Source organism: Rhinatrema bivittatum, chromosome 7, assembly GCF_901001135.1.
Source record: "Rhinatrema bivittatum chromosome 7, aRhiBiv1.1, whole genome shotgun sequence".
Lineage (NCBI taxonomy): Eukaryota > Metazoa > Chordata > Amphibia > Gymnophiona > Rhinatrematidae > Rhinatrema > Rhinatrema bivittatum.
In genome coordinates this window covers 196,782,563-196,795,730 of record NC_042621.1, presented here as the reverse complement: position 1 = coordinate 196,795,730, position 13,168 = coordinate 196,782,563, and the positions used below count along the sequence as shown (strand labels likewise).

At 38.1% G+C, this 13,168-nt stretch overlaps 1 protein-coding gene across 4 annotated transcripts in view; it reads right to left on the bottom strand.

Moving 5' to 3' along the window:
- The window catches only part of JMJD1C (jumonji domain containing 1C), a 597,281-nt gene that overhangs the window by 447,447 nt on the left and 136,666 nt on the right, over window positions 1-13,168 (bottom strand). For all 4 annotated transcript variants that reach the window (XR_003857847.1, XM_029609729.1, XM_029609731.1 and 1 more), the window contains exon 2: window positions 4,682-4,846. Coding sequence is in view for 3 of the 4 variants with exons in the window: in XM_029609729.1 (XP_029465589.1) it covers window positions 4,682-4,846 (165 nt within the window). In the remaining variant the exon portion in view is untranslated. The remainder of the gene's footprint in view (window positions 1-4,681; window positions 4,847-13,168) is intronic.

Genomic DNA, 13,168 nt, shown 5'->3' with positions numbered 1-13,168 from the left:
ATTGTTCAAGTTCAACATGGCCCAAAAAGAACTTATCTCGGCAGTTTGCAGGAGAGGATGATATGCTGGTCTTCCATGTTTTACTCAAAAATGGTTGGTAAGATGGTTATCTACAGTTGAAACTTATTCACCTCCAAAAGCTCTCATCTACTTTTCTATCTGATTAATGTACAAGCAATAAGGAAAAAGCTACCTATCATTTTAGATTTTATCAAAAAGTATGATCCTGATGTATGAAACTTGGTTATTGGACAGTGATAAGGTTATCTTCAATCAATTAGCACTTGATGAACACCAGATTTTCTTCCTCAATCGAAGTCACAAACGTGGAGGTTTGCTTATTCTGATTTTTATAAAAAGCCTTTAAAATGGCAACTATTTATTATAATAGTTCTTTGAATTTAAAAGTCCTAGCTATTTCCAATGATCAATAGGGAATCTGCCTTATTTACTCTCTCCCAAATATTCTTTCTAAGGAATCAACTATAATAGCAGACACTTTAGCATTTTTTAATGTTGATTTTCAAGAAATCTATGTTTTAGGAAATTTCAATATGCATATTGATATTCAACTACTCTCTGAGAATGGTCAAGTTTTCTTGACAGGGATGGTGGCAACTTATTAATCAGTCCACTCACAAATTTGGTCACTCTCTTGAACCTATATTTTTTAGGCAAAACTCAGCTGTTTTCCTGAAGTATGATATTGATTACATTAAGGTACCATGGTCAGATCACTTTTTTATTTCCTCGCAAACCCACTTTGTTATACCTAAACTATGGATTATGCAAGATATTCTCTCATGTATGAAGCATAGTAGGTTTGAAACTGGGACCTTGAGCAAAGTATTCTTACCTAAGTTAATGGAGTTCACTCCAACCACTGTCTCAGATGCCTTAGATCATTGGAAATGTTCTCTTGACTCAGCATTAAATATCTTTGCCCCTTTAAAACCCACTGTATTAAAAAGAACACAAAGCCCCTTGGTACAACTTCAACTTAATTCCACTTAAGCAAGATTTGAGACAGGCTGAACGCTGTTGGAGAAAATCCTTGCTAGATACTGACAGACAATTCTATCTATCCAAAGTTGATGAGTATAGAGCAAAAATTGATGATGCCAAGCAAAAGTTCTTTTCAGATAGAATATCTACTATCCAAAATTGCCCACAAGAGATTTTTCATATTGTTAGAAGTTTAACTCCTCCTAAGCACCAGACTTGTTCAAAAATTACAATGGATGTTAATAAAACAGGCAAGTACTTCATAGACAAGGTGGAGGGATTAATCTCTACTTTACCCTCTCCTGATGTTCAAGAAATGAATGAAGCTAATCCAGAGACAATTTTATGTGACACTTAATGAGGTATACCCTTCTGAGATACGTGAGGTTATAAAGAATTTAAAACCAAACTTCTGTCCATTTCACGAATGTTCTAATATCTCTCTTAAATGTCTTAAAGATGATATCAGCATATTCATCTGTCAACTGGTTAACCCTATCTTTTAAAAAAGGATTAATTCCTGAATTATAAAATTGGCCTATTGAGACCAGTACCCAAAAAACCTAACTTACCTTGTGACACTTAGTAATCTAAGGCCCATTTTGAATCTTCCTTTCATTTCCAAAGCTCTAGAGAAAAGATAGTTCTTAAGCAATTACAAGACTTCCTAAATGAACACTCCATTCCCGATTCTCAACAGAGCAGGCTATAATACTGAAGTTCTTCTTTGATCTATTTTTTATATTTTCAAAAGGGGATTTGATTCAAGCACAGAATATTTTCTGGTGTTGATGAATCTATCCGCAGCCTATGACACTACTGATCATGCAATCATGCTACGCTGCCTTGAAGTATTGGCAACCTAGTTTTCCAATGACTCTCTCCCTTTCTTAAGGAATGTAATTTTAAAGTTACATTATCATGAAAACTATCTATTCTCTTTGAATTAAAAACTGGTATGCCACAGGGCTCCGCTTTATCAGCGGTATTATTTAATATTTATATTGCCCCGATCAGTTTTATTTTTGTGGAACTTTATGCAGAATATAGAATATTTGCCGATGACATCCAATTTTTTATCCCTCCTAAAGGATTGGCCAAAGATATTCTGTCGAAGGTCACTTCTTGCCTCAAACGGCTCTGTCAATGGTTAAATAATAATTTAGTCTTAAATCTGTCAAAAACTGAAATTCTTTACTTAGATGCCCTTTGAATGTGGTCCCAAAGACCCTGGACATGGAAGAAATATCCATTAATATTTCTGAAGGAGTAAGAAACCTAGGTATAATCATGGATACAAGATTAATTCTCTATCCACAAATTTAAAAAGTAGTCTAAAATTCTTATTTTGAGTTATAAATGCTTAGAAGAATATGACCCTATCTTAATAAATAAGACCTAAAAACAGTCATCCATTCTCTTGTGATGTCAGCAGTAGATTACTGCAATTCTCTGTACCTAGGCTTACTGCAAAATACCATGAAAGCACTGCAATATATTCAGAACTAGGCAAAGAAAATTAAGTGAATTCCAACCTTCCACCACATTACACCCTATCTTGCTAAACACCACTAGTTACCTATTTCCTCAAGAATAAAATTCAAAATAGACATTAGTATTTAAAAGAATCAATGGTTTGACCCCTCATAATGTAAACACAGCTTTGAAACTATATTGCCCATTGTGAGCCCTGCGCTCAGCCTCTCAAATGCTACTAGACATTCCTTCATTCAAACAAGTTTGCTTGAATGAGTCAAGAGAACCTCTATTCTTGTTATTGCTCCTTCACTCTTCTGCTACAAGAGTGAAGGAGCAATAACAACTTATAGGAAAATGGTGAAGGCATTCCTTTTTGAGCAAGTATTTAGTTCACACATTTAGCTACAAGCCCACAGTAGGTTATAATCCTTCTTAGCATTAACAGAGTCAACTGAATTGCCCCATTATGTTTTATGTTAACATATCTTATTATGTTTTATAGTTAGGTTTTTATTTTGTTTTATGTTTAAGTTTTATTATGTATGATTTGATTGATTTTGACTTGTTTGTTTTACCAATTTATGAATGTATTTTGTAAATCGCTTAGAAATGTTGATAAGTGATACATAAATTTATAAATAAATTTTCCATACATGTAGGCACATCTCATGAGAAAAATATGAGTTACAAAGAGTTAACATACTACTATAGAACAATCTTCTCCAGTTATTAGCGATACTGCCATTTCTATTAATTGGCGCAATGCTTTATATGTTGTATTTTTTCTTAATATATGCAAAATAAACCCTAATCATGACCATAAATGGGACACTGAGTATTGCACACATTGCAGTAGTAACTGAACCAGTTTAATAAAGTCTTGCCATGCTACTTATTCATTAAAAATGTTTCTAGGCTGGCTCAGTAGCACTGCTATATTCTATCAAGCATTTGGTCCTGATTTTTGACTCCCAAACCAGGACTTTGCACTCTGAGTGGGCCAGGACTGGAGATGCTTCATGCAACTCTTAATAGAAAAATGCCATAGGAGATTATGCTTTTCCTCTAACATACTTCAAACAATCCACTTCTTCTACATCATTGGCTTCATGTCATGTATGTTATTAACAGATCCAAAAAGTTAAAGGTTCCTCTGATAGGTTGAGTTTTTTTTGTTGGGTTTTTTTTTTTTGTTTTTTTGGTTTTTTTTTTTAAAGGGAAGTAATTTCCCAGAGAGAACAAATATCCCAACAAGAACAGAGGGACATATTTTCAAAACTCAAGATGGCATCACCCATGGATTCAATCACAACACAGCCTGAATCAGCTTTAATTAATCTATCAAGTGTTGCTTTAACTTGTGAACTATTAATTATGCTATAAGATTATCTTGTATTCTATACGGGTATATTTATCAAACAGCAATACACATTAATGCTCATTTTACCCTTTAATGAGCATCTTTAGCTAGTTATTATTGGGGTCCACTATTTTTTGGCATTCTCTTGTATAAAAGGTAACTCTTATGATGTTAAAGATCAGTGAGGTGATTTACATAGAAATGACTTTTGAATTGATTGGAGTGAACAATATGGAATATATTAACTGACTGAAATAAGTTGTGGAAGTAGCAAAGAGCCTCTAACATTTCCCATTGTTTTTTCACAATCACAAATGAACTGCACAGTAAAGCAGCAATAGTAGCTGCCAATTTTATGAAGTATGCATTCCTACTATTTTACATGCAAATTGTATGTCTACATCATAGAGATCCAAATATTTCTACTAAAAGAATCAATACATCCACCAAACAGAATAAGTACTTGTATCAGAGTTGAGCTGTGAATGCTCAGATTTAGACAAGCCTGTTACTAGCCTGGCCAGGTACAATTATGATTATCCAAAAAATCTCAATACTTCTTTGATTAAAATTTAATCCCTAGTTCTTAACTCTTAAAATAAAAATTGGTCATATATTACTACTGCCACTTTGAAGATCTGACTCATAACCCAATGTACATTGAACTGTTTCTATAGTAATAATCTGGACTGTAATTTAACAAACTACATTCTATGTTAAATGTAATAATGCAAACAGAATTATTTCTGAACATCTTAAAAACAGTACAAATCATCAAGAATAATATATAGAGAAAATTCCATAATAAGAATATTCAGATAAGTACAACTGCCTTACCAATGCAGGCCACTGTATTTGTTTGACCTTTGATCCCTGAGTCTGGCTAGGATCCTTTCTCTTTGCCCAGACCAGCTGGAACTCCACCAAAAATGCTGTAAAATCTTCATAAACTTTAACCCACTCTCGTTTATCCCATTCAAGGTCATCAAATTCCACATATACCTGAAGAAACAGAAAAAAAACAACTTTGAACATATATAAATTATTACAAATGCTCAAACATGCAGATCCCCAAGAAATATTCCGGCACTCCACTTCTTCTTAATGATACAGTCAGAAAACAGTGCAATATACTTAAGTATTTTTTTAAAACTCCACATGATATTTTTAACAGACTAGTTAATGGAAGTGTGAACCGGATTTTCAATCTGTGTACATTAGAAAAATTACAACATTTTACATTTGATAATAAAATACATTCAATTTAAGTTTTAGGACAGTGGTTCTCAATCCAGTAATCAGAAAACACCCAGCCAGTCTGGTTTTCCAGGATGAAGATGGTATGAGATAGATTTTAATATAATATAATGGAGGCAGTGCAAGCAAATCTTTCTCATGTATATTCAGTTGTGAATATCCTGAAAACCCAAGTGGCTAAGTATGTTACAACAACTAGGTTGAGATCCAGTGCTTTTAGGATATCCTGAACCATTTTAATACTCTAGATCAGAGGTAGGTGCAGATCTGGTCCTCAAGAACCACAAGCCGGTCAGGTTTTCAGGACATCCACAATGAATATACATGAGATGCATATGCATGCATTGGAGGGAGTGTATGCATATGAATCTAATGAATATTCAGTGGGGCTATCTTGAAAACCCGACCAGCTTGTGGCATTCAAGGACCAGAGTTGCCTAGTCCTACTCTGCTATATCACTTTACAAGAACTGATTGTATCTATAATCGACAAACTTTTAAAGATTTATGAAGAGTATGATTTCCATTAAATAATTCCAAGATAAATAAAGCTTATGAAGAAAGCAGTATGATTGCCATTTAGCCCATTTAGACACCAAAGAAATAAAGTTCAGCAAAAAATGTTATAAGTAATAGCTTTTTTTGGATTAACACAACATTTCTGACTAGTTTTCAAGAACTACGTTCCCCTGATCAGGTCAAAGCAAAATGAACAGCTTAATGCCCACATCTACAAGTAAATCACAGGCGCCATTACAATAGTAGTATAAACTAGGAGTGAAGGGTAGAAGAGAGGGTGATATGTTAGAGTGGTAGGAAATAAGTTTATGTCTGATTCTAAGTGAGGAAAGACATGTCTCTATTAAATCCTTCCATATTTGTTTTGATATATTTGATTTAGTATACATTCTTCAGTAGTTCTTAAGTTCCCTCTTAGTATCCTAATTATATCTCTGATACATTGATCTGGAATGGAGTAATGTTCCCACACAAAGGGAACATTACCCCATTCTTGTGTCTATACAGGTTTATCATCATCTTTAACTTCTGACCCATTTCACCAATATTGTATCCCTCTTCACATTTTCTGCATTGGATAATATATATCAGTGGTGGAGCATGAACAGGATCCCCTTATATTAAATGTCTTATCCACATGGGTAACTAAGGTCCTGTGGTATGTGGTAACTCAGGGCTTTCTAAACCTGTGTTTATGAGCTTACACCCGGTCAGATGTTCAGGATATCCACAATGAATATGCATACGATTCTTTACATATGCTAGGTCTATAATGTTTACAATTTTATCTCATGCAAATCCCAATTTGGATATCCTGAAAACCCAACTGGCTGAAGGGTCACCAGGACAATTCTGGAAAGCCCCGTGCCAAATCATTCTGCACTAACTTGATGAAAGGAACAGAGCTCGCGAAAGAGCAAGTTAGTCCAATTAAAAGGTTTCACTTTCAACTTGTTTGATCTTTATTTCTTCATATGGTTCACAGCAAATCCAAGAATAAATTTGTTTGAAAGTAAAATGATCTCATCAATTATATCAGCCTGAAATCTGCAAATATTTTTTAGAAAATTGGTTTCACACATATCGTATACTGTATATAGATTATGTTGAACATAAAAAATGTTTAATGTAACAGATTCCAAAACACCACAAAAAAATTCCCCATAATAGATGTTTAATACTTATTGAAAATATGTATGTAGGACCCTTCATGAGCACAGCTTGAAAATGTAGACAAGCTGTATTCCCCTCGAATCCATTTTTACTTTATCAAAACTTTTTAATTTGCTTTGTTTTTTCTTATTTTTCCAAAAAACAGTCACAGTCCATGAAGATCCCTACCCGGGTTACATATAGATCTGTCTTGTTTGAACACATTCATCAGAGCAAAAAAATCCAACACGCTTATCTTCAGTATCCGCTCACCACCCCTCAGATTTCTGAGATATAGGGGCTTTTTGTTGTAGATCTAATGTAACATAGAAACATGACAGCTGAAAAAGACCATATGGTCATCCAGTCTGCCCATCCATCCTATTAATTTAGCTCTAAATGGTCTTCTCTATCAGATTCAGTTGGGATGCAGCTGCAACAGAGTGGCAGAAAATTTAAAAATGTGATAAAAATATACGGGTAGATTTTATAAAAGTTGCATGCGCACACACATGGACATGCGATTTTATAACTGCGCATGTTATAGAATCGGGGTCGGAGCGTGCAAGTGGGTGCACAATTGTGCAACTTGCACACGTCGACCCCCGCGGCCTTCCCCTGTTCCCTCCCAAGCCGCTCCAATTTCAGAGCAGCCTGGAAGGGAACTTCCCTACCCCCTAGCCTGACCTTCCTACCCCCTTCCCCCAGCCTTCCCGACCCCCGCCCCCTAACCCCCCAAATTTTTATTTTACCTGTTGCGCCTACCTGGAGGCAGACGCAAGTACACGCGCCAGTACCCTGCCGGCACGCAATTCCCCCCCCCCCCCCTAGCGGCAAATGGCCGCTGTGCCGAGGGCCTCTAGCCCTGCCCCCCCCCCCACTCCCGGGCGTGTGTAAGGCTGGTCACAGGCGTAAATTCCCGGGATTTACGTGCGTAACCTTTTTAAAATCAGAGGCCATATTGTTTCAACTTTGTGGGAAATCAGGATATGGAATCTTCTTGCTTCAAAGTAGGCAGAGACTGTATATGATAGGTAATATAAAGTGAATGAAACCATTAGCTGCCTGCCTCAATTAGGCATGCCTCAAAATTGCTACAAATTGAAACATTATACAATTGCAATATTTTGAATAAAATGAGGAAGACTGTGAAAATAAAGATAAATTCAGATCTACAGTGAAAAAAAACACACCCAAGGAATAGAAATCAAGAACCTTAACTAAAGAGACCCAATATGCCCAATTTTAAACAAGAAGCAGCCACCATTGACAGTGAATCTTGCAGCATATTACAGTGAGAAAGACTTGCTTAGGACAACAGCTTTGCAAAAGCCTGTAAGTCTACGCTGTTAAGCAAATAGATAAACCCCATAAAACTTAAATGTGGAGGGAACAATTCAAGTTATCACCAGGAAAACAGGATTACAAACTTGAAAGGGCCATTTCTGAAAAGGGCAGACTGGCCCAGAGTGCTCCAGGCCACTTCACCACCAGGTATTCTTCCAGACGTTGGGTGGGCTGGGAACCACTAGACTACCAAGGATTTTTTTTAAACAAGGGGGAGCAGGGCTAGTGAGACCCAAGACACCAGGGACTTGATTTATGGAAAGGGGGTTCTGGAGGTGTTGGATGCTCATGGAGGAGGCCTGATGCGGGGAGAGCTATGGTAAGAGGACAAATTTTATGCTACGGAGAGAGGGTTTGGGATCGAAACAGAGCATTTACACGCAATCCACTATAATTTTCTTTTTCACTTTTGTGTCACCTCAACAGGCAGCAGAGGGGTGGGCAAAGGTCTTGCTTGACCCTCAGAGGGTTTGAGATCTGTGTAAGGTGGGGTTTCGGGGCTACATGGCCCTTTAAAACAATGGCAGCACTGGGCAAAGTGGGCCGCCATCACGTGTTTTTTTACATTTTCACAGTGCTATTTATTGTTTTTTTCCGTGATAAAAATATTGCCTAGGGGTGCAAAATATTGCAGGAAAACCCTGCCCCCTCCCCCCATCCCATATTTTGCCTCTCCCGAGATAAAATATCACAGCTTGATAAATCTCTACCTTAGAATGTAAGCCCTCTGTGGACAGAGAAATACATATAGTACCTGATTGTATTCACTTTGAAATAACTGAAAAAGCAGAATAGAAAATAATAAAAATAGAAATAAATCACTTTTTTAAATTGGGGAGCCAGGGAGCCTTGGGTTAACATGGCTTTTACTATGGGTTAAAGGGGCACTTAGAGAAGATAAGGCTATCGCGGAAAGATTAAATGATTTCTTTGCTTCGGTGTTTACTAAAGAGTATGTTGGGGCGATACCAGTTCCAGAGAAGGTTTTCATGGGTAATGATTCAGATGGACTGAACGAAATCACGGTGGTCCTAGAAGATGTGGTAGGCCTGATTAATAAACTGAAGAGTAGTAAATCACCTGGACCGGATGATATACACAGGTTCTGAAGGAACTCAAAAATGAAATTTCAGACCTATTAGTACAAATTTGTAACCTATCATTAAAATCATCCATTGTACCTGAAGACTGGAGGATAGCTGATGTAACCCCAATATTTAAAAAGGGCTCCAGGGGCGATCCGGGAAACTAGAGACCGGTTAGCCTGACTTAAGTGCCAGGAAAAATAGTGGAAAGTGTTCTAAACATCAAAATCACAGAACATATAGAAAGACATGGTTTAATGGACTAAAGTCAGCATGGCTTTACCCAGGGCAAGTCTTGCCTCACAAATCTTCACTTTTTTGAAGGAGTTAATAAACATGTGGATAAAGGTGAACCGGTAGATGTAGTGTACTTGGATTTTCAGAAGGCGTTTGACAAAGTTCCTCATGAGAGGCTTCTAGGAAAAGTAAGTAGTCATGGTATAGGTGGCGCTGTCCTATCGTGGATTACAAAACTGGCTAAAAGACAGGAAGCAGAGAGTAGGATTAAATGGACAATTTTCTCAGTGGAAGGGAGTGGGCAGTGGAGTGCCTCAGGGATCTGTATTGGGAACCTTACTTTTCAATATATTTATAAATGATCTGGAAAGAAATTCAACGAGTGAGATAATCAAATTTGCAGATGATACAAAATTGTTCAGAGTAGTTAAATCACAAGCAGATTGTGATAAATTGCAGGAAGACCTTGAGACTGGAAAATTGGGCATCGAAATGGCAGATGAAATTTAATGTGGATAAGTGCAAGGTGATGCATATAGGGAAAAATAACCCATGCTATAATTACACAATGTTAGGTTCCATATTAGGTGCTACAACCCAAGAAAGAGATCTAGACGTCATAGTGGATAACACACTGAAATAGTCTGTTCAGTGTGCTGTGGCAGTCAAAAAAGCAAACAGAATGTTGGGAATTATTAGGAAGGGAATGGTGAATAAAACGGAAAATGTCATAATGCCTCTGTATTGCTCCATGGTGAGACCCCACCTTGAATACTGTGTACAATTCTGGTCGCATCTCAAAAAAGATATAATTGCGATGGAGAAGGTACAGAGAAGGGCGACCAAAATGATAAGGAGAATGGAACAGCTCCCCTATGAGGAAAGCTACAGAGGTTAGGACTTTTCAGCTTGGAGACGAGACGGCTGAGGGGGGATATGATAGAGGTGTTTAAAATCATGAGAGGTCTAGAACGGGTAGATGTGAATCGGTTATTTAGTCTTTCAGATAATAAAAAGACTAGGGGGCACTCCATGAAGTTAGCATGTGGCACATTTAAAACTAATCAAAGAAAGTTCTTCTTCACTCAATGCACAATTAAACTCTGGAATTTGTTGCCAGAGGATGTGGTTAATGCAGTTAGTATAGCTGTGTTTAAAAAAGAATTGGATGGGGGCTATGGGTTGCCTAATTTTCATTTGTACGCTTTGGCGGCTAATCTTCGTTTTCTTGGAGATTGGTTTTTTGGGTCTTCGGAATATACTGATTACTCCTTAATATGCACGCTGTGTACACCCTATGCTCCAGGTTTTCTTCTGCATACCGCACTTCCTCTCGCCCACCGGCTCTCCACACACTTTGTATTAGTTCAAACAATGCGGAAAGTGTGGAGAATTATGCGCAAAATGCTCAATCTCTCTGTAGAGGTTTCTCCCCAATTTCCTATGAGGGACCCCTTATTAGCCTCCCTCTCTGCCAACATTTCCCAATACCCACCTACACTCCCTGATACTTTGCCCCTGGGTGCCTTACTGGATCCAAATACAGGTCACCTGTATTCCTTTACTCACTGTCAAACTCACCTGGGCTTTCGACCTGGCCATTTTCTTTTATATGGGCAGTTGCGAGCTAGATCTCGTGTGTTGCTCCGGGGCCAAGAGGGAAGGGTGAGTAATTCTAAGTATGATGATTTGATGTCATGTTTTCAAATGCGGAAGGGATCCTTGTCCTGTCTCTATTCCTTTTATGTCACTGTGCAATCGTATCGGATCTATTCCGACCTATCTGTTAAGTGGTCCCGGGACTGTGGTGAGGATTTGCAACCCTGTATGCTTAAGAACTCCTATGCTGCTATTTTTACCATAACGAACAATGTGGGTCTCCGAGAGTTACAGCAGAGGATTTTCCATCGCACCATCTGTTCTCCTGCCAGAGCACATCGCATAGGTTGTGCACCTTCGGCAGCATGCCTCAAATGTCCTGAATTGTCGGCGACTTTGTACCATTGCTTGTGGAGCTGTCCTTGTATACAAACCTTTTGGGACTCCATACGAGGATGTTTATCTTCGATTCTTCATACGGAGGTCAAATGGGCGCCTTCTTTTTGCCTTTTGAGCAATGATGTTGGCGAACAAAGTTTAAATGTGGACAATATAGGGCTTATTTCCAAGGCCTGTTTGATTGCTAGAAAGTGTATTATGCTCAAATGGCTCGATTTGGCACCTCCCACTCAGGCCATGTGGATCTCAGCGCTGACGGAGCTTTATCAGCTGGAGTATGGCTCCATGTACAAGTGCTATACAGCCAAGCGGAAACGGTACTTTAGTGAACTATGGCTTCCATACTATCGGACTCTTTCACCGACAGTGCGTAAAGTAGCCCCTTTGGAGGCCTTGTGACTGCGAGTTGATCTAAGACTGAGTTGTTGGTGAGGGGGAGCGTGTATTTTGGAACTTTTCAAGGACTCTTCTGGGCGGGGGACATGCTCTAGCCTGTGCCGAGTAGAACACTGTCAATCATATGTTGTGTGGTCGTTTAGCATCTGATATCCCTTTTCAGTTGTACGAATTTTTTATGGTTCTCTAAGGGAGGGGGGAGGGGGGTGGGGAGGGGGACCTCAAATTAAGCATTTTCAGAAAATGGAAAATCCAGATTGGGGTTGTACTTGAAATATGCAATTTGTACCGCTTTGTCTTGCTGATTGTATTCAGGTTGCTCCAATAAAAAAAAAAAATGTTATACACAAAAAAGAATTGGATAAGTTCTTGGAGGAGAAGTCCATTACCTGCTATTAAGTTGACTTAGAAAATAGCCACTGCTATTACTAGCAATGGTAACATGGAATAGACTTAGTTTTTGGGTACTTGCCAGGTTCTTATGGCCTGGCTTGGCCACTGTTGGAAACAGGATGCTGGGCTTGATGGACCCTTGGTCTGACCCAGTATGGCATAAGAACATATGAAATTGCCACGCTGGGTCAGACCAAGGGTCCATCAAGCCCAGCATCCTGTTTCCAACAGAGGCCAAACCAGGCCACAAGAACCTGGCAATTACCCAAACACTAAGATCATCCCATGCCACTGATGCAATTAATAGCAGTGGCTATTCCCTAAGTAAATTTGATTAATAGCCGTTAATGGACTTCTCCTCCAAGAACTTATCCAAACCTTTTTTGAACCCAGCTACACTAACTGCACGTTCTTATGGTGGTTGGAAAGCGGGATAAATATTTTAAGTTACGAATGTATTTGGGAGGTATCTGGTCTAATGGGCAGGTGGATCGGCTGATCCTCTGAAGTACTTTCTCAATCTCTTTGGGAAAGACTTTTTTGAATTCAAACATGACAGATTAAAAAATAAAAATACGGCACAGCCAATCTTCCCATTCACATCCCCTGCTAAGCTTTATAGTCCCTTCCTTTGTGCCTTTTCCATGCTCTCTTGAATTCTAATACTACCCTCATCTCCACCCCCCTCCACAGAAAGGATGTTCTCTGCATCTACCACCCTTTCCTGTAAATAAATGTCAAAAAGCTCTTTGATATAGTTAATTTGAAAAATAAAAAATAAACAGTTAAATAGATGCATTGTTTTTTGTACTATTTAAATAGCTGAAATGAAGCAAATCTCAGTAGTGAAAAAGAAATACATTCCATGTCATTAAGATCTATTTCTGTTATAAATCAATTATTGTCTACGTAAACTACTAATGAAGTTAACTTCAATTTT